This window comes from Pseudophryne corroboree, chromosome 1, assembly GCF_028390025.1.
Source record: "Pseudophryne corroboree isolate aPseCor3 chromosome 1, aPseCor3.hap2, whole genome shotgun sequence".
Classification (NCBI taxonomy): domain Eukaryota; kingdom Metazoa; phylum Chordata; class Amphibia; order Anura; family Myobatrachidae; genus Pseudophryne; species Pseudophryne corroboree.
The window spans coordinates 748,457,164-748,483,678 of NC_086444.1; the positions used below are offsets into that span (position 1 = coordinate 748,457,164).

General features: G+C 45.4%; 1 protein-coding gene across 3 annotated transcripts in view; it reads left to right on the forward strand.

The window, feature by feature from the left end:
• The window catches only part of RCHY1 (ring finger and CHY zinc finger domain containing 1), a 146,946-nt gene that overhangs the window by 105,137 nt on the left and 15,294 nt on the right, over positions 1 to 26,515 (forward strand). For all 3 annotated transcript variants that reach the window (XM_063916761.1, XM_063916781.1, XM_063916770.1), the window contains 3 exons: positions 10,705 to 10,763; positions 18,855 to 18,881; positions 20,541 to 20,661. In XM_063916761.1, coding sequence (XP_063772831.1) covers positions 10,705 to 10,763; positions 18,855 to 18,881; positions 20,541 to 20,661 — 207 coding nt within the window. The remainder of the gene's footprint in view (positions 1 to 10,704; positions 10,764 to 18,854; positions 18,882 to 20,540; positions 20,662 to 26,515) is intronic.

Below are 26,515 nucleotides of genomic sequence, written 5' to 3' on the forward strand. Positions count from 1 at the left end.
GAGGGGGGGGGCACATTATTGGCGTTTACACATTAAGCAGCGCTACTGGGTAAACATTTTGTGTGTTTCTCCTGGGTCATATAGCGCTGGTGTGTGTGCTGGAATACTCTCTCTCTGTCTCTCCAAGGGGCCTCAGGGGGAACCTGTCTTCAAAAAAGAGATTCCCTGTGTGTGTGAAGTGTCGATACGTGTGTGTCGACATGTTTGACGAGGAAGGCTCACCTAAGGAGGAGGGGGAGTGCATGATTGTCAGGTCGCCGTCGGCAATGCCGACACCGGACTGGGTGGATATGTGGAATGTCTTGAATGCAAATGTAAATTTACTGCATAACTGGTTAGACAAGGCTGAAGCTAGGGATCAGTCAGGTAGTCAGACCATGCCTGTCCCTGTGGCACCAGGACCGTCGGGGTCTCAAAAACGCACCATATCCCAGATCACTGACACAGATACTGACTCTAGTGTCGACTATGAGGATGCAAAATTGCAACCAAAGGTGGCAAAAGGCATTCGTTACATGATTATGGCCATTAAAGAGGTTTTGCATATCACTGAGGAACCCCCTGTCCCTGACACGAGGGTACACATGTATAAAGGGAAAAAGCCTGAGGTCACTTTTCCGTCCTCATTTGAGCTAAGCGACTTGTGCGAAAAGGCTTGGGAATCTCCAGATAGGAGACTACAAGTTCCCAAAAGGATTCTTATGGCGTATCCCTTTCCACAAAAGGACAGGATACGATGGGAATCTTCGCCTAAGGTAGACAAGGCGCTGACACGCTTATCCAAGAAGGTGGCACTGCCTTCTCAGGATACAGCTTCCCTCAAGGATCCTGCTGATCGTAAGCAGGAGGTTACCATGAAGCACATTTACACACATTCCGGTACTATCGTTAGACCGGCTATGGCATCGGCCTGGGTTGGTAGTGCTGTCGCAGCATGGACAGATTCCTTATCTACGGAACTTGACACCCTAGATAAGGATACCATTCTAATGACCCTAGAGCATATCAAAGATGCTGCTTTATATATGAGGGATGCTCAAAGAGACATTTGTTTACTAAGCTCCAGAATAAATGCTATGTCTATTTCTGCTAGGCGACTCTTGTGGACCCGACAGTGGACGGGGGATGCCGACTCAAAGCGGCATATGGAGTCGTTGCCTTACAAGGGGGAGGAGTTGTTTGGAGAAGGCCTCTCGGACCTTGTCTCTACTGCTACGGCCGGTAAATCGAATTTCTTACCTTATGTCCCCCCGCAGCATACTAAAAAGGCACCTCATTATCAAATGCGGTCCTTTCGTTCCAATAAAAGCAAGAAGGTACGGGGATCGTCCTTCCTTGCCAGAGGAAAAGGCAAGGGAAAAAAGCTGCATGCAGCTAGTTCCCAGGAGCAGAAGTCCTCCCCTACATCTGCAAAGTCCACCGCATGACGCTGGGGCTTCCCGGGGGGAGTCGGCTCAAGTGGGGGCACGTCTTCGATTTTTCAGCCAGGTCTGGGTTCACTCACAGGTGGATCCCTGGGCTATAGAGATTGTTTCTCAGGGATACAGGCTGGAATTCGAAGACGTGCCTCCTCGCCGGTTTTTCAAATCGGCTCTGCCAGCTTCCCCGTCAGAGAGGGAGTTAGTGTTGACTGCTATTCAAAAATTGTATCTTCAACAGGTGATAGTCAAAGTTCCTCTTCTCCAGCAAGGAAAGGGGTATTACTCAACCCTGTTTGTGGTCCCGAAACCGGACGGTTCGGTCAGGCCCATTTTGAATCTAAAATCCCTGAACTTGTACTTGAAAAAGTTCAAGTTCAAGATGGAATCGCTCAGAGCGGTCATCGCCAGCCTGGAGGGGGGGGGGGGGGATTGGATGGTGTCCCTGGACATAAAGGATGCATACCTTCATGTTCCGATTTTCCCTCCTCACCAGGCGTTACTGAAATTTTCAGTACAGGACTGTCATTACCAATTTCAGACGTTGCCGTTTGGGCTTTCCACAGCCCCGAGAATTTTCACCATGGTAATGGCGGAAATGATGGTGCTCCTGCGCAAGCAGGGGGCACAATTTTCCCATACTTGGACGATCTCCTCATAAAGGCGAGATCTTGGGAGAAGTTGCTGGACAGCGTGTCGCTGTCGGTGAGAATGTTGCAAAGGCACGGCTGGATTCTCAATATACCGAAGTCCCAGCTAGTCCCTACAACGCATCTGACCTTTCTGGGCCTGATTCTAGACACAGACCAGAAAAAGGTTTTTCTTCCGATGGAAAAGGCTCAGGAGCTCATAGCCCTGGTCAGGAACCTATTAAAGCTAAAAAGGGTTTCAGTGCATCACTGCACGCGTGTCCTGGGGAAGATGGTGGCATCGTACGAGGCCATCACCTTCGGAAGGTTCCATGCGATGACCTTTCAATGGGATCTACTGGACAAATGGTCCGGGTCCCATTTACAAATGCATCAAAGGATCACCCTGTCTTCCAGAGCCAGAGTATCTCTCCTGTGGTGGCTGCACAGTGCTCACCTCCTAGAAGGCCGCAGGTTCGGAATTCAGGACTGGATCCTGGTGACCACGGACGCAAAAAAAAATTCACAGATTTTTAAATAGCTTTTTTCCTGTTGTATTACGGGTTCTACCAGCACCTCTGCAAACCATATAGAGCAGACGTCATCTAATCAGCACACAAGTAAGGTTTTCAGTGCATCCATCGACCACGACAAGGTTACGTAGGATACTTTCTTTCTGCCCTTTGCTGATAGATTAAGTCTGCTATGACCTGTTAGGCTGTGAGTATGTGGAAATCGGACGATGCTCCCAATTGTAAATGCTGATTTACATACAGGACTAAAAGCAACACTTTAAAAAGACATTTCATACACTTTAAATGAAGCCGCTGCGGCCGCTATACTTAATCCACAATCTACGTACTTATTACACCATTAGCGTATAGAGTCCCGTACCGTGTACGGACTTTGCGCACAAACGCCGCGCTGGCTGTACATAGTACACACAGCGCGTACACACCCAAAGTTACACAGTGAACCCTTAACAGATATGCATGCGATAGTAATACACTTTAAACCTTAGCAGGGAAAGGAAAACACGACACCAGATTTGTATTTAAAATGCTGGGTTCCGACACCACAGCATATTATTACTGAAAGGGGGTTACAATCACAAAGCAATACAATTAAAAAATTAACCATACCAGTACCAACCGCTACTACGCTTAAAGACCCTTCAGACTGTAAAATAGAAGCTATGCTAAAGTCCATGTATATAGCAGCAGGAGTGTTGCTTAGACCTGGGTTGGTTGGCATTTGGGTAACTAAGGCGCTAATTGTATGGATAACAGAACTCAAGTCTGGCCTACAGGACGATCACCTTATACTTCTCGCTGATCAAATCTGTGAAGCTGCTGAGTATCTATGTACAGCTTCTACTGACGTCTGTCAGCTCACTTCTCGCCTTTCATCGTCGCTAGTTACGGCACGACGAGCACTCTGGCTGCGGTCTTGGCAAGCGGAAGCAGAGGTTAAGAGAGGTATAGAGGTGTTACCTTACGGTGGCGAGAAGTTGTTTGGTCCTGAATTGGACAAATGGATTTCTGAGGCCACGGGAGGGAAGTCTCTTTTCCTACCGTTGCCTCCAACGGTACCTAGACGGAAATACTCTGGGCCGGCGTTCAGATCCTTTAGACCTCAGCCCTTTCAAGGCCGTGGTAGAGAAACAGCCACGCCTGGTAGACGAGGTCAAGGACGTGGTTTTCATCAAACCAACACCAGTCGTCAGGACGCTAAGGTCACCGACAAGCCAGTGGCATGACTGGCTCCCAGCCCATCTCGGATCTCCAGTTGTGGGGGCACGCCTTCAGACGTTCCATTTGGCGTGGTTCCAGACATCCACAGATGGGTGGATCCGCAATTTAGTGTTGAAAGGTTACAAGATAGAGTTCGACTGTCTCCTGCCATTGTGGTTTTTCAAGACAGGACTGCCTGTGTCGGATGACAAGAGGGCGGTTCTGCAAATTGCCATTCAGTCTCTGCTGGATTCAGCAGTTTTGATTCCGGTCCCTGTACACCAACAAGGTCAGGGTTATTATTCCAGTCTGTTTGTGGTACCAAAGCCAGATGGCTCGGTCAGGCCAATATTGAACTTAAAGGGCCTCAATCAGTACGTCACTTACTACAGATTCAAGATGGAATCTCTGCGGTCAGTAATTGCAGGTTTAGAGCCACAGGAATTCATGATTGCGCTGGATCTCAAGGATGCGTACTTACACATTCCGATTTGGCCACCTCATCAGAGGTTCTTGCGTTTTGCGATACGGCAAAACCATTACCAGTTTCAGGCTCTACCGTTTGGCCTCTCGTCAACGCCTCGGGTATTCACCAAAGTGATGTCTGTGATGATAGCTCATCTCAGATCCCTGGGAGTGATAATAGTTCCGTACTTGGACGATCTGCTCATCAAAGCTCCATCTCAACAGATGCTCCTACAACATGCGTTGCTGACGTACAATGTACTAGTTCAGCACGGTTGGATTGTCAACTTCAAGAAATCACATCTGATTCCGTCTCAACAACTTCAATTCCTAGGAATGATTCTCGATACGGTAGATCAAAGAATTTACCTATCAGAACAGAAAGTACGGAGTATTTGTCATCTGGTACAATTAGTGCTCAAGCCACGCACAGTCTCTGTACATTTGTGCATTCGCCTGTTAGGCACAATGGTGGCGGCTTTCGAAGCGCTTCAGTTCGGAAGATTTCACTCACGTCCTTTTCAACTGGATGTGCTCGCACAGTGGTCGGGCTCGCATCTGCAGATTCACCAGAGGGTGAGGTTGTCTCCACGGGCCAGAGTATCTCTCCTCTGGTGGCTAAAAGTACACAATCTAACCGCAGGGAAACTGTTCGGAGTCTGGAATTGGATAATTCTAACGACGGACGCGAGTCTCAGAGGTTGGGGAGCTGTGGTTCAAAATTGTCAGCTCCAGGGTCTCTGGGCGGATCACGAAAGATTGGCCTCTATAAATGTCCTGGAACTCCGGGCAATTTACAATGCGCTACGACAAGCATGCTCCGGTCTCAGACTGTTCAGGTGCAGTCAGACAACGCGACGGCAGTTGCGTACATCAACAAACAAGAAGGAATGAGAAGCCGCATGGCCATGCGGGAAGTAGCTCGAATCCTCAATTGGGCCGAGCATCACTAAGTGATATTGTCGGCAGTGTTCATTCCGGGAGTGGGCAACTGGGAGGCGGATTTTCTCAGCCGTTAAGATTTTCATCCAGGAGAATGGGCATTAATTCCAGAAGTGTTTCACATGTTGGTCCAGAGGTGGGGTTACCCACAAGTGGATCTGATGGCATCTCGCCACAATCATCAAACGCCCCAGTATGTGTCCAGAACGCGAGATCCAAAGGCAGTGGCGGTGGATGCTCTCACAATCGCGTGGCCGTACAGCCTAGTGTATCTGTTTCCACCGTTTCCGCTGCTCCCTCTGTTGCTAAAACGGATCAAGCGAGAGTCCGCCACAGTCATACTAGTGGCGCCTCTTTGGCCTCGGAGAGCTTGGTTCTCGGATCTTCGCGGGCTACTCCCAGACGATCCTTGGCCGCTCCCGCTACATCCGGACCTGTTACAACAGGGTCCATTCCTTTACCCCGATTTAGCGCGGCTGCGTTTGACGGGGTGGCTGTTGAGACCGCCCTCTAAAGAAGAGAGGGCATTCCAGAATCGGTTATACAGGTTGAGTATCCCTTATATAAAATGCTTGGGACCAGAGATATTTTGGATATCGGATTTTTCCGTATTTTGGAATAATTGCATACCATAATGAGATATCATGGCGATGGGACCCAAGTCTAAGCACAGAATGCATTTATGATTCATATACACCTTATACACACAGCCTGAAATTCATTTTAGCCAATATTTTTTATAACTTTTTGCATTAAACAAAGTCTGTCTACATTCACACAATTCATTTATGCTTCATATACACCTCATACACACAGCCTGAAGGTCATTTAATACAATATGTTTAATAACTTTGTGTATTAAACAAAGTTTGTGTACATTGAATCACCAAAAAACAAAGGTTTCACTATCTCACTCTCACTCAAAAAAATCCGTATTTTGGAATATTTGGATATGGGATACTCAACCTGTACCAACCATGTTACGTGCTAGGAAGCCAGTTACGGCAGCTCATTATTACAGAATTTGGTGGGCCTATATAGGTTGGTGTGAAGCTCAGAAGTTTCCGACATCATCTTTCAAGTTATCCCGTCTTTTGTTATTTCTACAGACGGGGTTGGATGGAGGGCTGCGTTTATCTACACTAAAGGTGCAGGTCTCTGCTTTGTCAATTTACTTTCGAAGACGTTTGGCTCTATTGCCGTCTGTACACACCTTTCTGCAGGGTGTCCTCAGAGTACAGCCTCCATTCATTCCACCTACAGCGCCATGGGACTTGAATCTGGTTTTAGATTTCTTACAGTCTTCATATTTTGAACCCTTACAACAAGTGGATATAAAGTTTCTCACTTGGAAAACAATTTTTCTCCTAGCCTTGGCTTCGGCAAGGCGTGTTTCAGATTTGGGTGCCTTGTCATGCAAGCCACCGTATTTGGTGTTTCATGATGACAGAGCGGAACTTCGGACGAATCCCGCTTTCTTACCAAAGATAGTGTCATCTTTTCACATCAATCAACCAATAGTAGTTCCTGTGTTAACAGGGGATTCTGGAACTTTGGATGTGGTACGCGCACTACGTGTTTATGTATCCCGAACGTCTACAGTTCGTAAGACGGATACATTGTTTGTTCTCTATGATGCTGCCAAGATGAGTTGGCCAGCTTCTAAGCAGACCATACGTCAGGCTTACCTTCATGGTAGGCTACAGCCGCCTGTTCAGTAACAGCTCATTCCACACGTTCTGTGGGAACTTCATTGGCAGCAGGTCGTGGGGCTTCTACGACGCAGCTTTGCCGTGCAGCTACATGGTCATCAGTGCACACGTTTGTGCGCTTTTACAAGTTTGATACGTTTGCGGCATCAGCATCTAGCTTTGGCCGCCTAGTGTTACAGGTGCCAAACAGCTCTCCCGCCCACGGGGGAAGCTTTGGTACGTCCCAAGAGTACTCCAGTGACCCCTAGTGGATGAAAAAGAAAATAGGATTTTGGTACTTACCAGGTAAATCCTTTTCTTTGAATCCATAGGGGGCACTGGACGCCCACCCAGAGCAGTTTTACCTGGTTTGTGGTAAGTTCAGTGGATCTTCTGGTCACACATTCTCACCGATTGGTTCAAATTTTCAAGTTCTATCGGTTATGGTGTCAACTGTTTAGTTGTCAGTAACGTTATGTGTCAACTTTATTGTTGTCCGTTATGTTATAATGTTATATGTAATTCACCATTGTCATCCTCTCTATCGTTCCTGTTCGGCTCAGTAAAAAACACTGAGGTATTCTGGGAGTATGGAGGGGAGGAGAGTTACTAAATTTAAATATTCAGTGCCTTGTTCTGCTAAAGCCGTCCATATCCCAAGAGTACTCCAGTGCCCCCTATGGATTCAAAGAAAAGGATTTACCTGGTAAGTACCAAAATCCTATTTTTTGCTGCCCTGCGATCAGATAGTCGCCGCCTACAGGGGGAGAGTACGAGGTCTGTGCAGGTGTGCGTTGTAGCAGAGCTGCACAAATATCATTTTGTGTAGTCTCTGCGCAGCCCAGGACTTACTCAGCCGCTGCGATTGTTTCCTGCTGATCGGGGCTGGAGCTGATATCAGATCCCCTGCCTGAAAACGCCTGATCCCGCCTGCGTTTTTCTGTACAGTCCTGTAAAACAGTCAGTTGCCTCCCACAAACGTCCTCTTACTGTCAGTCACCTTGCGAACGCCCGTGTGGTTGGATTTTTTGCCCCATCCTGTCGCTAGTGCCGAAGCCTGTCGCTGTTGTGCGATGTGCCGGTGCATTGCGGGTCACACGCATGCGCAGTTCGGATCGGAGTTCGAAAACTCACAGCAGCGATCAGATCTGAATGACCCCATTTTCAGTGATGACCAATTTGGTTATGTGTGTATAAAAAATTAAAAAAAAATCCCTACTATAAAGAAAAACATTACAATTACAGTGGTTTCAGAAATAACTTTAATTGGTAATGCCACACAAACAATGAACCTGTGGAAAAAAGGCATTTGAGTACAATGATAAATTTAAACCCTCATTACTGACTTTATCATTTCAAATTCTGATTTTAAATTCATCAGGGTGCTATTCTGGTGAAATATACCATAAATAACATTATCTTCACCTGGATTTTTAATATTCTTGTGTTGTGCTGTGTAGCTAATACGTTATTTAGTATGACTCCTGCATAGGCAAGGGACCTATAACTGGAAATGAGAAATAAAAAGAGATTTATACTGTGCTCTGTGCTGCAAATATGTTCCCATTTCAACTTCCTCTGAATTTTTAGTTTACAGAAATATAGCAAGATTATTGGCTTAGGTGAGTGTAGAAGACAAAAACCATTGGCCAGACTGCCAAATGGAATGATTGAAAAATGCCAATAGAAGCAAACCTACAATTTACACAGGATTACTTTTCCAACCCCACATGACCCACTAAGTTCTTGTCAGAAAGTTTTTTTCTGCTTTCGATTTGACGTCCTATTTTTTTTCTCTGTGTCTTGCTCTTTCTCTGAGATAAGCGAAAGCAATAAATGTTATTAAACTGCCTGTCCTCTTGTAATGCCAATATCGGAACTTAAAGAATATTAATATATCTGCAGCTCTTAAATCCCTAGATAGTGATCTAGAGCAGCATGCTTTTAGTAGAAGGGCTGCGAATAGACAGAATGAGAGTTGTTCAAATCAATTTATTGCTCCATCAAAGGTGCATGTAAGAGTGGGGTTAATCTAGACTAGCGAAAACAAAGAAATTACCCTAGCATACCGCAGTGGACCAGCAATAGAGACATACATCCTAGAGTGCATGATAATAGTAATGCAGAGATTTCTGTTGCATATATTTGTAAACATCTGGTAGCCGCACGCAGCCACAGCAAGACTTCCAATTTAGAAATACTGTACCCAAAGTAAGTGCTATTTTCGTGCAGTGAAGGACACAAGGTCAGAGAAGCTTTGCTGTGGCTGGTGGCTTACCATATGTTTGCAAATGTTTGTAATTGAGATCTCTGCATTTACTATTATCAGGTAGGATGCATTTCTTTTTTGCTGGTCCATTGCACTGTGCTGCGGAAATTCATTTGTTTGTGAACAGACAGTTCCTTACCACCGGGGGGAGCTATATTATAATGGATCTGTCCAGTAGGTTAGCGCAGCTTACCAATCCACCATGGTCCAATCCTTTTACTCACAGTAGGTTGTGAGCTAACATTTTAATAATAAATGACCAGGGAGTATATAAAATAAAATTTTATTGATAATGCAAACATCAACTACTGTTATAGACAAATAGATTTTGAATGCAAATTTTCTTTAATTTCTCCAGTTGTGGGGTGGGTTGGGATCACGCTTTTCTCCTTAGAATGTTTTTCTGGGTGCCCTTTAATGACACCCATAAATTAGTCCACATCAGAACTTGTCAGACATGGTGATTCCTGCGCGAAGTTATAAATACCAATAAATCAATGTAGGTAATAATACTAATACTTTACATAATAACTGTTGCGACCTGAAAACAGAATATACACACACACACACACACTCACACACACACACACACACACACACACACACACACACACACACACACACTTATTATAAAAAAAAATTTTTTTTTTTTTTTCAACAGTAAGTGTGTTTACCGGTTAGTATAAAATGCAGTTTCTCTGACTAAAAATGTTATCCTTATTTTTTTTTTTTTACTAGAAAAAATTTGAAGTGTATATTCTAAGATTTCTAATAGACAAAGACAGCGGTACAGTAGGTGAGGGTTTTTTTTTATCACACTGTACTGTACATTGGTTTTTAATGTTTTTTTAGTGTACATTCTCACACCCTGCACCTGTCACAACCCGTCCAGTTCCTCTTTCCTGCATGGAGTGTCGCTCTCTGCTCTGGTGCCTCTAGCACACGCTGGTCTATATATCAGCACTGAGATTATCAGTCTATCCAATTATAGGCTGTTTTTATCGTCCGAAAAAGGACCCGCTGTTGTGCTGTAAGACGTGGGATTTGAGATAAGTTCCTGATCCCATGTGTTATCGCGGCTCCCGAGGGCTGCATTTTGCGCATTATTCCGGTTATCGCGGGTAATTGGATAGCTCCCGGCGAACCTATTAGCAGTGGTAAATTACCGCCGCTAATAGGATATCAGCCGAGATATAGGAATTGAAAATCCAGGTTTTATATTTAATAAATATGTATATTTAATAAGCTCAGCTTAGATATGTTATTATTTATCTTCTGGGAAAAATGTTAAGTTTACTAGAAGATAATAATGCTGGCTATGACTCCCATATCCAGTAATTGCAGTTTGATTAGTATCAGACACTAATGCACTACAAAGAGCTCTAGCTGCTTAACCGTGTGTGGCTATATTGAATTGTGATCATGTGAATTTTGTGTTTTGTGTGGCCAGCTAAACATGCTTTATCTTTAGCATCTGATTATGTATTTATTATTTTATTTGTTTGACAAATAGGAAAATAAATAAACCTAACTCCTGATTGTGCATTTATGTTACAGGATATACATACTTCCAGGGTGGGAGCACGCGTTCTCCCTTGTGGACACCTCTTGCACAGGTGAGAGACTTGTTTAAAATCAATTTATTTGTTCTAGTGTCCTTGAATTCTCCTTTAGGACTCAATCAGACAAGTGTTTTATCTGAATTTGCTTGTGCCTCAAGTGGAACACGAGTCACCATTGATCCAATTGCACGCACACCTCATCTCACCTAATCATGCCTAAATGATAATATATTACACTGAAATGTTACCTATATTTCTCTACACTGCTAACAATGCTTCATGTCATTACATTGTTTAGAAGTGCTTCCCAGTGATTGTAGCAGAAATATTCAGTGAGCTTATCTGCATGTATTATCTAACTGAACAGCAGCAATTATTTTCTTTTGCTTTTTGGTATTTGGAACTGTTAAACTTTTGAATCATTTTCATTACCAAGTGTTTAATTTTCATTACCGTGTATGTAAATACAGTGTTTGTATATCTATCAAGCAATGTCACCAGTTAGAAATAACTATGAAACCAGCACGCCATCATACATTGGGGGATATCCAATTAGCCTCGGTAATTTACCAGGGCGAACGAGCGGCAGCTTATCGGGGGTTACCTGATGCTGCACCGGGTGCTGGCTCCTGACAGCTCCCGGTGCAGCGCTCCTGAAAGCACACAGGTATAGAGAAACCTGTGTGTTTCCGGTAGAAACCACCCCAATTTCCCATGAAAACGGAACTGTTTCAGGGGATTTGGTATCGCCTGCCTCAGAAATACCAGGTGACCTGCAGTGTCCCTTGCCCGCCGCAGCAGCGGCAGGCTGGGAATGCAGGGAGGGTGCCGCAGCCCAGGAGCCGGCACTTGGCGCTTAACCCCGGCGGGGAAGCCGGGGCAGCGCCACAACCTGAATCCTCCCCCGCCCCCAGTCACTATACCTGTGTGCTTTAGGGAGGTGAGCTGTTTCTTTTTGTTTGTTTTTTTACAGGCGATCCATATTGGATAGCCTGTAAAAAATAATAATAATAATCGGTGAAACATCAGAAAAAAGTCTGAAAAACAGCCATTTTTCGGACCCGATGTTAATTCACTGGTAATTTTATATACCCCCAACACAGTCACACAGAAAATGACAAGTAAAATACTTATCTGATCATTGTGGTCAGCACTACCTGACTGCTGTTTCGGTGACCTGCAACTTTCCAAGGGCTACCTGACAAACTGTTATATCTTACAATAATTGCCATAAATACATCTGTTGGCTACAGGGACAATGATTATTATAGCCTTTGGAGACTGCCAGGACTCTGTCTTCAGTTTTATCACTGGGTGTGATAACACAATTACACTAGGAGGTGCCTCTCTTTGTTTAGTTTTTACATTCACCAGACTTTTTTTCATTGAATTTTTCATTTTCTTAATACCTACCTTAATTATTATCATAGTGTTTTATACACGATTGGAGATTAGCTTCATGGCTTGCCTCGTACACAAATATTCTTATTGACCTTTGTTTTCTCCCGACATGGAATCTGTATCATTCCAACATGCTCGCCAAGCCACATTTATCCAGGAGATAATTAGGATAAGAAGCTTATCATGTAATCTTGGATGGGTTGGCAGACCATCTGCACCCCCCCATCCCCCCCAAGCAAAAAAACCAAAACCCATTAACTGAATTGACAGATGGGTTTTATTCCTTCCTTCAGGTGCAGGGCCATGACCCGAATCCCCCCATCTTTCCCTGCCCCCATCATGTGGTGGCAGCTCCTACCCATTTTCTTCCTGGTTACCACCTTGCAGTTCTTGGATAAAGATGACTTTTTATTGTGCCCACAATACTGACTAAATATGAACTATGCTTCACTCATCTACTCATCTCTTTGTGGTAGCTCAGGCAAGACGTTTGTCCAGTCGACAAATGGTGAAGTTACCTATTCAGACCTGCCTAACAGCCGTCACACCTTCTGAGTAGACTGGTGGTCAGGAATAAGACCCATTTCCCACTACTATCACTGATAGTGTGGATATGACCGTAGCTACAACCACAATACATTACTGACAATGTGCAGTGAGACCACTTCCACCTCTTCCTCGTAAATTTGCCGTATTCTTAAGCCAGAGAAATGTGCAATAACAGATCAGGATTTCCTGTTGTGAATGCTCAGGCACACTGGTGGGTTCATGTGACAGAACATGTATCTTTACCGTTTAACTGACTGAGTCATGATTGCAGAATCTTGTCTTTGACAGTTCACAAGACAGATTTTGCATGTGGCTTTGTTTGGTTTTTTAAAAGCATGAAAAATTTCTAGTGTTCTGTGAATTGAATACAGCCCTAAACAGTCATTTTCAGCACTTAACTTATGTTTCTCTGACGTCCTAGTGGATGCTGGGAACTCCGTAAGGACCATGGGGAATAGACGGGCTCCGCAGGAGACTGGACACTCTAAAAGAAAGATTAGGTACTATCTGGTGTGCACTGGCTCCTCCCTCTATGCCCCTCCTCCAGACCTCAGTTAGATTTCTGTGCCCGGCCGAGCTGGGTGCACACTAGGGGCTCTCCTGAGCTCCTAGAAAGAAAGTATATGTTAGGTTTTTTATTTTACAGTGAGACCTGCTGGCAACAGGCTCACTGCAACGAGGGACTAAGGGGAGAAGAAGCGAACCTACCTGCTTGCAGCTAGCTTGGGCTTCTTAGGCTACTGGACACCATTAGCTCCAGAGGGATTGACCGCAGGACCCGTCCTTGGTGTTCGTTCGCGGAGCCGCGCCGCCGTCCCCCTTACAGAGCCAGAAGCATGAAGATGGTCCGGAAAATCGGCGGCAGAAGACTTCAGTCTTCACCAAGGTAGCGCACAGCACTGCAGCTGTGCGCCATTGCTCCTCATACACACTTCACACTCCGGTCACTGAGGGTGCAGGGCGCTGGGGAGGGGCGCCCTGAGCAGCAATAAAAACACCTTGGCTGGCAAAATAATCAAAATATATAGCCCCAGAGGCTATTTATGTGATAATTACCCCTGCCAGAATCCATAAAAAAGCGGGAGAAAAGTCCGCGAAAAAGGGGCGGAGCTATCTCCCTCGGCACACTGGCGCCATTTTCTCTTCACAGTGTAGCTGGAAGACAGCTCCCCAGGCTCTCCCCTGTAGTTTTCAGGCTCAAAGGGTTAAAAAGAGAGGGGGGGCACTAAATTTAGGCGCAATATTGTTTATACAAGCAGCTATTGGGGAAAATTCACTCAGTGATAGTGTTTATCCCTACATTATATAGCGCTCTGGTGTGTGCTGGCATACTCTCTCTCTGTCTCCCCAAAGGGCTGTGTGGGGTCCTGTCCTCAGAGCATTCCCTGTGTGTGTGCGGTATGTCGGTACGGCTGTGTCGACATGTTTGATGAGGAGGCTTATGTGGAGGCGGAGCTGATGCCGATAAATGGGATGTCGCCCCCTGTGGGCCGACACCAGAGTGGATGGATAGGTGGACGGTATTAACCGACAGTGTCAACTCCTTACATAAAAGGCTGGATGACGTAACAGCTATGGGACAGCCGGCTTCTCAGCCCGCGCCTCCCCAGGCGTCTCAAAGGCCATCAGGGGCTCAAAAACGCCCGCTCCCTCAGATGGCAGACACAGATGTCGACACGGAGTCTGACTCCAGTGTCGACGAGGTTGAGACATATACACAATCCACTAGGAACATCCGTTACATGATCCCGGCAATAAAAAATGTGTTACACATTTCTGACATTAACCCAAGTACCACTAAAAAAGGGTTTTATGTGTGGGGAGAAAAAGCAGGCAGTGTTTTGTTCCCCCATCAAATGAGTGAATGAAGTGTGAAAAAGCGTGGGTTCCCCCGATAAGAAACTGGTAATTTCTAAAAAGTTACTGATGGCGTACCCTTTCCCGCCAGAGGATAAGTTACGCTGGGAGATATCCCCTAGGGTGGATAAGGCGCTCACACGTTTGTCAAAAAAGGTGGCACTGCCGTCTTAGGATACGGCCACTTTGAAGGTACCTGCTGATAAATAGCAGGAGGCTAGCCTGAAGTCTGTATTTACACACTCAGGTACTAGACTGAGACCTGCAGATAGTGCTGCTGCAGCGTGGTCTGTAACCCTGTCAAACAGGGATACTATTTTGTGAACATAAGACGTCGTCTTATATATGAGGGATGCACAGAGGGATATTTTGCCGGCTGGCATCCAGAATTAATGCAATGTCCATTCTGTCAGGAGGGTATTAGAGACCCGACACTGGACAGGTGATGCTGACTTTAAAAGGCTCATAGAGCCTTATAAGGGTGAGGAATTGTTTGGGGATGGTCTCTGGGACCTCGTATCCACAGCAACAGCTGGGAAGAAATTTTTTTACCTCAGGTTTCCTCACAGCCTAAGAAAAGCACTGTATTATCAGGTACAGTCCTTTCGGCTTCAGAAAAGCAAGCGGGTCAAAGGCGCTTCCTTTCTGCACAGAGACGAGGGAAGTGGGAAAAAGCTGCACCAGTCAGCCAGTTCCCAGAATCAAAATTCTTCCCCCGCTTCCTCTGAGTCCACCGCATGACGCGGGGGCTCCACAGGCGTAGCCAGGTACGGTGGGGGGCCGCCTCAAAAATTTCAGCGATCAGTGGGCTCGCTCACAGGTGGATCCCTGGATCCTTCAAGTAGTATCTCAGGGTACAAGCTGGAATTCGAGGCGTCTCCCCCCCGCCGTTTCCTCAAATCTGCCTTGCCGACAACTCCCTCAGGCAGGGAGGCTGTGCTAGAGGCAATTCACAAGCTGTATTCCCAGCAGGTGATAATCAAGGTGCCCCTACTTCAACAAGGACGGGGTTACTATTCCACACTGTTTGTGGTACCGAAACCGGACGGTTCGGTGAGACCCATTTTAAATTTGAAATCCTTGAACACATACATAAAAAAATTCAAGTTCAAGATGGAATCGCTCAGGGCGGTTATTGCAAGCCTGGAGGAGGGGGATTACATGGTATCCCTGGACATCAAGGATGCTTACCTACATATCCCCATTTACCATCCTCACCAGGAGTACCTCAGATTTGTGGTACAGGATTGCCATTACCAATTCCAAACACTGCCGTTTGGACTGTCCATGGCACAGAGGGTCTTTACCAAGGTAATGGCAGAAATGATGATACTCCTTCGAAAAAAGGGAGTTTTAATTATCCCGTACTTGGACGATCTCCTTGTAAAGGCGAGGTCCAAGGAGCAGTTGTTGGTCGGAGTAGCACTATCTCGGGAAGTGCTACAACAGCACGGATGGATTCTATACATTCCAAAGTCACAGCTGGTTCCTACCACACACCTACTGTTCCTGGGGATGGTTCTGGACACAGAACAGAAAAAAGTGTTTCTCCCGCAGGAGAAAGCCAAGGAGCTGTCCTCTCTAGTCAGAGACCTCCTGAAACCAAAACAGGTATCGGTGCATCACTGCACACGAGTCCTGGGAAAAATGGTAGCTTCTTACGAAGCAAAATTCCATTCGGCAGGTTCCATACAAGAACCTTTTAGTGGGACCTCTTGGACAAGTGGTCGGGATCGCATCTTCAGATGCATCGGCTGATAACCCTGTCTCCAAGGACCAGGGTATCTCTACTGTGGTGGCTGCAGAGTGCTCATCTTCAAGAGGGCCGCAGATTCGGCATACAGGACTAGGTCCTGGTAACCACGGATGCCAGCCTTCGAGGCTGGGGGGCAGTCACACAGGGAAGAAATTTCCAAGGACTTTGGTCAAGTCAGGAGTCGTCCCTACACATAAATATTCTGGAACTGAGGGCCATTTACAATGCCCTAAGTCTGGCAAGGCCTCTGCTTCAAAACCAGCCGGTACTGATCCAATCAGACAACATCACGGCAGTCGCCCATGTAAACCGACAGGGCGGCACAAGAAGCAGGATGGCGATGGCAGAAGCCACAAGGATTCTCCGATGGGCGGAAAATCACGTCTTAGCACTGTCAGCAGTGTTCATTCCGGGAGTGGACAACTGGGAAGCAGACTTCCTCAGCAGACACGACCGACACCCGGGAGAGTGGGGACTTCATCCAGAAGTCTTCCAACTGTTGGTAAACCGTTGGGAAAGGCCACAGGTGGACATGATGGCGTCCCGCCTAAACAAAAAACTAGATATTGCGCCAGGTCAAGGGACCCTCAGGCAATAGCTGTGGACGCTCTAGTGACACCGTGGGTGTACCAGTCGGTTTATGTATTCCCTCCTCTGCCTCTCATACCAAAGGTACTAAGAATAATAAGAAAACGAGGAGTAAGAACGATACTCGTGGTTCCGGATGGGCCAAGAAGAGCTTGGTACCCAGAACTTACAGAAATAATATCAGAGGACCCATGGCCTCTACCGCTCAGACAGGATCTGCTACAGCAGGGGCCCTGTCTGTTCCAAGACTTACCGCGGCTGCGTTGGACGGCATGGCGGTTGAATTCCGGATCCTAAAGCAAAAGGGCATTCCGGAGGAAGTCATTCCTACGCTGATAAAAGCCAGGAAAGAAGTAACCGCAAACCATTATCACCGTATTTGGCGAAAATATGTTGCGTGGTGTGAGGCCAGGAAGGCCCCAACAGAGGAATTTCAGCTGGGTATCGTTTTCTGCACTTCCTACAGTCGGCAGTGACTATGGGCCTAAAATTGGGTTCCATTAAGGTCCAGATTTCGGCTCTGTCGATTTTCTTCCAGAAAGAACTGGCTTCACTGCCTGAAGTTCAGACTTTTGTAAAGGGAGTGCTACATATTCAGCCCCCTTTTGTGCCTCCTGTGGCACCGTGGGATCTCAACGTGGTGTTGAGTTTCCTGAAATCACATTGGTTTGAGCCACTTAAAACTGTGGCTCTGAAATATCTCACGTGGAAAGTGGTCATGTTATTGGCCTTGGCTTCGGCCAGGCGTGTGTCAGAATTGGCGGCTTTGTCATGTAAAAGCCCTTATCTGATTTTCCATATGGATAGGGCAGAATTGAGGACTCGTCCACAGTTTCTCCCTAAGGTGGTATCAGCTTTTCACTTGAACCAACCTATTGTAGTGCCTGCGGCTACTAGGGACTTGGAGGATTCCAAGTTACTGGACGTAGTCAGGGCCTTAAAAATTTATATTTCCAGGACAGCTGGAGTCAGGAAAACTGACTCGTTTTTTATCCTGTATGCACCCAACAAAATAGGTGCCCCTGCTTCTAAGCAGACTATTGTTCGCTGGATTTGTAGCACAATTCAGCTGGCGCATTCTGCGGCTGGATTGCCGCATCCTAAATCAGTAAAAGCCCATTCCACAAGGAAGGTGGGCTCATCTTGGGCGGCTGCCCGAGGGGTCTCGGCTTTACAACTTTGCCGAGCTGCAACTTGGTCAGGGGCAAACACGTTTGCAAAATTCTACAAATTTGATACCCTGGCTGAGGAGGACCTTGCGTTTTCTCATTCGGTGCTGCAGAGTCATCCGCACTCTCCCGCCCGTTTGGGAGCTTTGGTATAATCCCCATGGTCCTTACGGAGTTCCCAGCATCCACTAGGACGTCAGAGAAAATAAGATTTTACTCACCGGTAAATCTATTTCTCGTAGTCCGTAGTGGATGCTGGGCGCCCATCCCAAGTGCGGATTGTCTGCAATACTTGTATATAGTTATTGCCTAACTAAAGGGTTATTGTTGAGCCATCTGTTGAGAGGCTCAGTTATATTTCATACTGTTAACTGGGTATAGTATCACGAGTTATACGGTGTGATTGGTGTGGCTGGTATGAGTCTTACCCGGGATTCAAAATCCTTCCTTATTGTGTCAGCTCTTCCGGGCACAGTATCTTAACTGAGGTCTGGAGGAGGGGCATAGAGGGAGGAGCCAGTGCACACCAGATAGTACCTAATCTTTCTTTTAGAGTGCCCAGTCTCCTGCGGAGCCCGTCTATTCCCCATGGTCCTTACGGAGTTCCCAGCATCCACTACGGACTACGAGAAATAGATTTACCGGTGAGTAAAATCTTATTTTTTCAAGTCTTGGTACATATTAAAGTACTCCTTATTTTTTCAAGTCTTGGTACATATTAAAGTACTCCACTATTTCTGTGTCTTTTCATCTTTTGAGATGTTTATTGTTATACTTTGAACAATGTGAATCCTAATTTCTTGTTGTCTTTTTCCTTCCCACCAGTACATGTTATGAGGATATGCTAAAACAGTAAGTGTTTTACGCCTAGCTCTAAATGTAATTTGTGCTTCCTGACAGTATGATTACAAGTAAACCGTAGTATATTGTACACTGCACAGAGTAAGCAGTAAACAAGCTAGCGCACACTGCCATTTATGTCTTCATTATAAATTGGGCCATTTCTGCATACCAAAGCCATGACACATATTTTTTATAATCGGATTTCAGATGATCATTTCTACGGACCTCGGTTTTGATTTGGGCTTGACCTTCATGTGGCTTGCCTGTTATGCACAATTTAATTTGCAGAGAACAGAACATGTTCATTAGGATGCTGAATTAGCATTGCTGGTTTTTGGCTCTAAAAAAAAAAGTGATCTTTCTGATTTTTCTAGAACTTTTTTTTTTCAGAAATTTGAAAATAGCAAAATTTATAGTTATGTATTTTATAAAATTGTTATACTGAAAGTGAATTTCATTTATACCGCTTGAAATCATTTCTCTTACTTTTTAAAATTGTGTTGTTTTTTTGTTTTTTTTGTGGTGAGGAGTTAACAATATTAGATTTGGTTTGTAAAGGGAACAAGGTTGGCATTATGGTTTCACCTCTTGAAGCTTCACCCATAACTGAAAAAGTACCACCTGTTTTTGTTTAGACAAACATGGTTGTTTTTTCTAAAGGAACCTTTAAAAACAATAGCGGTACTACCTTATAATTCAGTATGTAAGTAGTGTGTGGGGAAAAAAAGCTAATCCTGGGTACACACCTGAGCGGCCAACCGATTTGGTAAGCTATACACACACACATACCAAAGTGGCCGCTTGTTATGTCCGGCCAGACATCTCAACTTGACAGGTGTTTAAATTTGCCCGCCTAGTTGTGATGTCATTGTCAGCGGTTCCTGCAGCTGCTTAACAATGTAGTTCACAGACATATCCGATGTACATACCCGTTGATGCACTAATGATATATCATTTGTCAGCTGTATGAACGATATATCGCATAGTGTGTATCAGGCATAGAGCAGTATACTATTGCAGGAGATAAAACATTGGACGTTTTCCTATGTTTCACCTATGTGTTTTTACAGATTATCCAAATAGGATCGACAGTAAAAAAACAGCTTTCCTCCTGAAAACACACAGGTTCAGTCAAACCTGTGTGTTTTTGTGAGAAACCGGGCTGCTTCCGGGGATTAAGTTTTTGTTTCTGCAGGTGAAACAAAATCCCTGATAACCGTGGCGACCTTTAGTGTCCCATGCTCACCGCAGTAGCAGCAAGCTGGGACTGCAGGGAGGGCGCCACGGCCGGTACTCAGTGCTGTGACCCCTGGCAGGGAAGCCAGGGCAGTGCCGTGACCCGCATCACCCCTTTTCCCCCACCCCTTGGAGCGGTCATGTGCCCGGGGAGAGCCAGAGGTTGAGCGCTGCACCAGGAGCTGCCAGGAGCCGGCACCTGGTGCAGTATAGAAAACCCCCTAATGTACCGCAGGTGATTGGATATCCCCCATAGAGTTGTAAAATTATGTATTAAAAATAACTAGATTTATTTGATAATGTTGATTTTTTTTATTTATTTTTTATTAAATACTATTGTGATTTGTACTTTGTACTAGGTGTAGAGAAAACATTTCACATTGCCTATTATGAGTGTTCACCGCTGTTCTGTTTTTCCTCCTTCTATTGCAGAGGATACAGGTGCCCGTTATGCATGCGCTCTGCACTGGATATGTCACGGTACTGGCGCCAGCTAGATGAAGAAGTCGCTCAGACTCCAATGCCCTCTGAATACCAAAATATGACTGTTTGTGTGAGTAGCTCCCAGTATCCTAGCCATGTTTGCTTGGTTTGCTCATTTCCATACAAGGCTCCTGCCCTCTGTTTTTCTGTGTGATCTCTGTGTAACTGCTATTTAAAGCAGCTATCCTCAATCAGCATGCATCCATCATAAGACTATTCCCGAGAGTACCAAAGAATGTATTTAGAATGTTACTACAAGCTTCCAGAATGTGCAGCTACTCACCAGATTACTGAATAACTTAATCAGACTGAATACCCCAGCAACAAAGTACCTGCTGTTTTGCTGGAAAGGAGTAAGGTAGCTTGCGATACCGCCAGAATAGTGAAGGCTAACTATAGTACTAGCACACATAATCCTGGACCAACATTACAAATAGTCAGTGAAATGTAACATACATCAATTGTAAATACAGTAGAAGGAAACTTCTAAACTGGATTAAGACAAAACTTCACTAGCAATGTTTAGTGTATCATCAGTCATGAAACTGTTATTGCAATGTGGAACATATAGAACAGGGCTGGCCAAACCAGTCCTCGAGATCTACCAACAGTACGCATTTTCCAGATCACCTAGCTGGTGCACAGGTGTAGTCATTACTAATTAAGATGTGCTGCATTCATCTCTAACTGACAATTCTACAGGTCTCCAGGAGGCCTGGAAAACATGAACTGTTGGTAGATCTCGAGGACCGGTTTGGCCAGCCCTGATATAGAATGTAGTAGGCCTTTACTCAGATGAGTAACATTTACTCACTAGACAGACACTGTACTGCAAAGGTGTACTTATCCACACTCCATCCCAGTGTCACTCCATAATGTGTTTGTATTAAGAGAAAAAAAATCTGTTTTATGAAAGCACCAGTGTGGCAACAGACGCACCATGCTCCAGTGCTGGATTGTGGCTTGATGTTTGTAACAGATCTTATGAGTAATAAGAGAGGAAATGTCTTTGACATGTTAATTGCTAGCAGTTTTCTACAGCTCATGTACTCTGACTGGTAGATGGCACACTGCAGTGTATTCAAAGGGAAGCTGCCATGCATATATAGAACATTCTAGCTTTGAAGTAAAACAATGTAGAGTACTGCAAGTACTGTAACTTCTCTCAGAACCAAGCTGGTATTGGGGGGTATTCAATTAGTGCCGGTTTTTCGACCAGTCAAAAAAAACTGCACTTTAGTCCGTTTTTCAGTAGCATTTACATTCAACATATTCAGTGCCTGTGCCATTTTTTCGACTGGTTGAAAAATCAGGCACTGACGATAACCATGTGTATCGGCTTATTCGCCGTTGATACACGTATTTTCTCCCGTTTTTGGCGCAATTTTTGCCCATGCCGAATCAACAAAAAAGTAAAACAGCACGGCCAAAAATGGATTAAAAAACAGGCGCAATTCAATACAGTGTCAAATTAGTGCCGTTTTTTCGACTAGTCTAAAAAACGGCACTTAATTGAATACCCCCCAGTGTGTTCTCCAGTGACACTATATTTTAAGAAGTTACTTAAATTCCTTAAGAATCCCCTAAACAGATTTGTGACTGGTGAAAGCATCAGCCACCTGATAAGGCAATATCATGCTGAATGAAAATGTGTCACAGCAAGTAATGTCTATTACCTCTTAAGTAAAGCTTGAGCATTACTTACAGTAAGATGTTATGCAAGGCACTGCAGTTACTTTACCATCTATACACACGCACACAACTGATTTAAGTAGCGCTCTGCGCTTTTGCTCCCCCAGAATGCTTGCAAATGAGTGCCAAATACAGAACTGCTCAGAGGGGAACTGATGTTTCTCTCTGATCACATGGAGCTCTGTACACAGGTGTTATCATCATCTTCTACAGTAAACACACAGCAATAATTAAACAGAATGATAGAAAGGTAGTTAAAGAAAAACAGGTTGCTGATAAAGGGATTTAAAAAAATGGGTTGATGAGTGAGGCATAAAATGAGGAGGAAAAAAGCTTGCAGTGAGAATAATGATGGTACAGTAGGTGGAAGAGATCATTGTAAGGGGGAAAGGGGCAGAGAGGCTGATGAATATGGGAAGAGTTGTACAATGGAACTGAAAGCACAGATTATAAGTATGTAAGTCTCAAATATGTCAGTGTTATAAGTCTTATATATGTTGTAGTTTAAAAAAAATCATCTGCGCACACTCAAAAATGCAAGTATATGTACAGCATATATACATGCACACCATATATTTTGGGTAACATCTTAAGATAATGAGAAACTATAGAAAATAAAAATGTATACATATTTCATATACATGCATACATACAGATTACACGTATATTTATTTTCTCATACGTCCTAGAGGATGCTGGGGTCCACTTCATGACCATGGGGTAAAGACTGTTCCACAGGAGCCATTGGCACTCGTAAGACTTTTCAATGGGTGTGAACTGGCTCCACCCTCTATGCCCCTCCTCCAGACCTCAGTTTTAGAAATGTGCCCAGGCAGACTGGATGCACTCTAGGGGAGCTCTACTGAGTTTCTCTGAAAGACTTATGTTAGGTTTTTTATTTTCACTGCTGGCAACAGTCTCCCTGCTTCGTGGGACTGAGGGGGCAGAAGTAGGAACCAACTTCCTGAAGAGTTTCATGGCTCTGCTCCTGGCTGACAGGACACCATTAGCTCCTGAAGGGAACTGAACGCTAGCCGTGTCTAGATGCTCACTCCCACAGCACGCCGTCACCCCCCTCACAGAGCCAGAAGTCAGAAGACAGGTGAGTAGAAGAAGACAGATCTTCTATCAAGTAAAGTGACGGCTGAGGTACCGCGCGGCTGGCGGGAGCGCAGCGCGCCATTGCTGCCCACAAACACAGGGTGCCCTGGGCATCAAAAATACCTATATAAACTGGCAAAAAGGGGGCATAAGATGCCCAGGCACAGCCCTTCCCCCGCCAGTATAAATATTATGCGAAGTCTCTGAGGTAAAAACGCGACATTGCGGGGGCGGAGCTTCTTCCTCAGGTAGCACCATTTTCTCTCTCCTCAGGCTGCAGAGACATCGCTGGTCCTCCTTCACTTCTGACTACAAATATCAGGGTGCAAAACAGGGGGGGGGACAAGCGAATTTGGTGCTTTTTTACTTGTTTTACTGTGTAAAAAGCGCTGCATGTCAGTGGGCATTCTGTGTTCACAGGCATTAGATACTGGCGTTGGGGTTGTGAACTGGCTGCTCCTAAACTGTGTCCCTCTGACAGTTTTTACTGTGGGTCTGTCCCCTATAAGTCCCAGTGTGTCTGTGTGGGTGTTGTATATGTGTGTGACATGTCTGAGTCAGGGAGTTCTTCCCTGGAGGAAGCCATTTTAGGGACACAGAGTTGTAATGTGGTGGCGCTGCCGGCACACGAAGAGCCTGCATGGGTGAAAGAAATACGTGATAGTATGCATCATATCAATAGGAGATTAGATAAGTCTGAATCTCATGCTGAATGCTGGAGAAAAACTGTGGAAGATGTGATTTTTCAGGGTTCTGTTCTTCCGTCCGCAGACGACCCCTCTGGGTCACATAAGAGACCATTTGCGAATATTGTGAATACTGATACCGACACGGACACTGATTCCTGTGTCGACGATAGTGACTCCAGGGAAATAGATCATAAATTGGTAAAAAAATATGCAATATATGATTGTAGCTATAAGGGAAGTTCTGGAAGTCACGGAAGCCACTCCTGTACCTCAGGAGAAGGCTTATTTCTATAAAGAAAAGAAATCTAAGGTCACTTTCCCTCCTTCCCACGAGCTTAATACTCTCTTTGAAGGGATGTGGGTGAATCCCGAAAATAAATTTCGTATTCCCAAGAGAATTCAAATGGCTTATCCTTTCCCGGTAGAGGACAGGAAAAAATGGGAGTCACCCCCTGTGTTAGACAGTGCACTGTCCAGGTTGACAAAGAAGGTAATTCTCCCTGCACCTGGCACAGCTTCACTAAAGGAGCCGGCTGACCGGAAAATGGAAACTACATTGAAATCCATTTATGTTGCCAATGGTACGCTGCTCAGGCCCACAATTGCTTGCGCATGGGTGAGCCGCGCTATTGAAAAATGGTCAGACAGCGTGTCATCAGAAATTGACACGATTGATAAAGATGAGATACTCCTTAAGTTAGGGAATATCAAAGACGCTGCCGCATACATGCTAGAAGCGATGAAAGATATTGGACTCTTGAGTTCACAAGCCGCTACCATGGCAGTATCGGCTCGGAGGGCGTTGTGGATTCGCCAGTGGAAAGCGGATGCCAAAAGAAATATGGAGGCTCTCCCATATAAAGGTGAGGCCTTACTTGGCGATGGACTGGATGCGTTAGTCTCGGTGGGTACCGAAGGTAAGTCGACATTTTTGCCCTCTGCGCCTGCACCTGCAAATAAGACTTATCACTCTAACATGCAGTCCTTGCGGCCCAATAAATACAAAAAAGCGAGAGGTTCCCCCTTCTTTGCAGGTAGGGGAAAGGGAAAGAGGTCCACAGCGGCTTCAGGTTCCCAGGAGCAGAAGTCTACCCCTACTTCTGCCAAATCTTCAGCATGACGCTGGGGCTCCCTTGCGGGAGGCCGCTCGGGTGGGGGCACGTCTCAAACCGTTCAGTCAAGACTGGATTCTGTCTGGCCTGAGTCCCTGGGTATTACAAATAGTGTCCTAGGGGTACAAGCTGGAGTTTCAAGACGTTCCCCCATGCCAATTTTTCAAATCGATCTTGCCAGCTTCTCTTCCAGAAAGAGAAGCAGTAACAGCGGCAATCCAAAAATGATGTCAAAATCAGGTCATAGTCCTGGTACCTTTGTCACAACAAGGGGACGGGTTTTAGTCAAGCCTTTTTGTAGTTCCGAAGCCGGACGGCTCGGTCAGACCGATCCTAAACCTAAAAAATCTGAATCTCTACTTGAAGCGATTCAAGTTCAAAATGGAATCACTGAGGGCAGTGATTTCCAGTCTGGAGGAGGGGGATTCCATGGTGTCAGTAGACATAAAGGATGCTTACCTGCATGTTCCCATTTATCCTCCTCACCAGGCTTATCTGAGACTTGCGGTTCAGGATTGCCATTACCAATTCCAGACGTTGCCTTTCGGTCTCTACACGGCGCCGACGGTATTCACCAAGGTGCTGGCGGAGATGATGGTTCTCCTGCGTCAAAAAGGAGTCAATATAATTCCTTATCTAGATGATCTCCTAATAAAGGCGAGATGTAGGGAGCAGTTGTTACAGAACATCACACTCTCCCTGTCTATACTCCAACAACACGGTTGGATCATAAATTATCCAAATTCACAATTGGCCCCGATGACAAGATTGTCTTTTCTCGGGATGATCCTGGACACACAAGTCCAGAGAGTTTTTCTTCCCGTGGAAAAGGCTCTGGAAATCCAGAAAATGGTACAACAGATATTGAAACCAACAAGTTTGTCGATCCATCAGTGCATTCGGTTGTTGGGGAAAATGGTGGCGGCCTACGAGGCCATACAGTTTGGCAGGCTCCATGCCAGAGTTTTCCAGTGGGACCTGTTGGACAAGTGGTCGGGTTACCACCTACACATGCACCGAAAGATAATCCTGTTGTCAAAAGCCAGGATTTCACTCCTGTGGTGGCTACACAGCTCTCACCTACTAGAGGGACGCAGATTCGGGATTCAGGACTGGCTCCTGGTAACCACGGATGCAAGTCTCTGAGCCTGGCGAGCTGTCACTCAGGGGGAAAGCTTCCAAGGAAAATGGTCAAGTCAGGAAGCCTGCCTTCACATAAACGTGCTGGAATTGAGAGCCATTTACAATGGCCTTCAACAAGCGGTACATCTTCTTCAAGATCATCCCGTGCAGATCCAGTCGGACAATGTAACAGCAGTCGCGTACATAA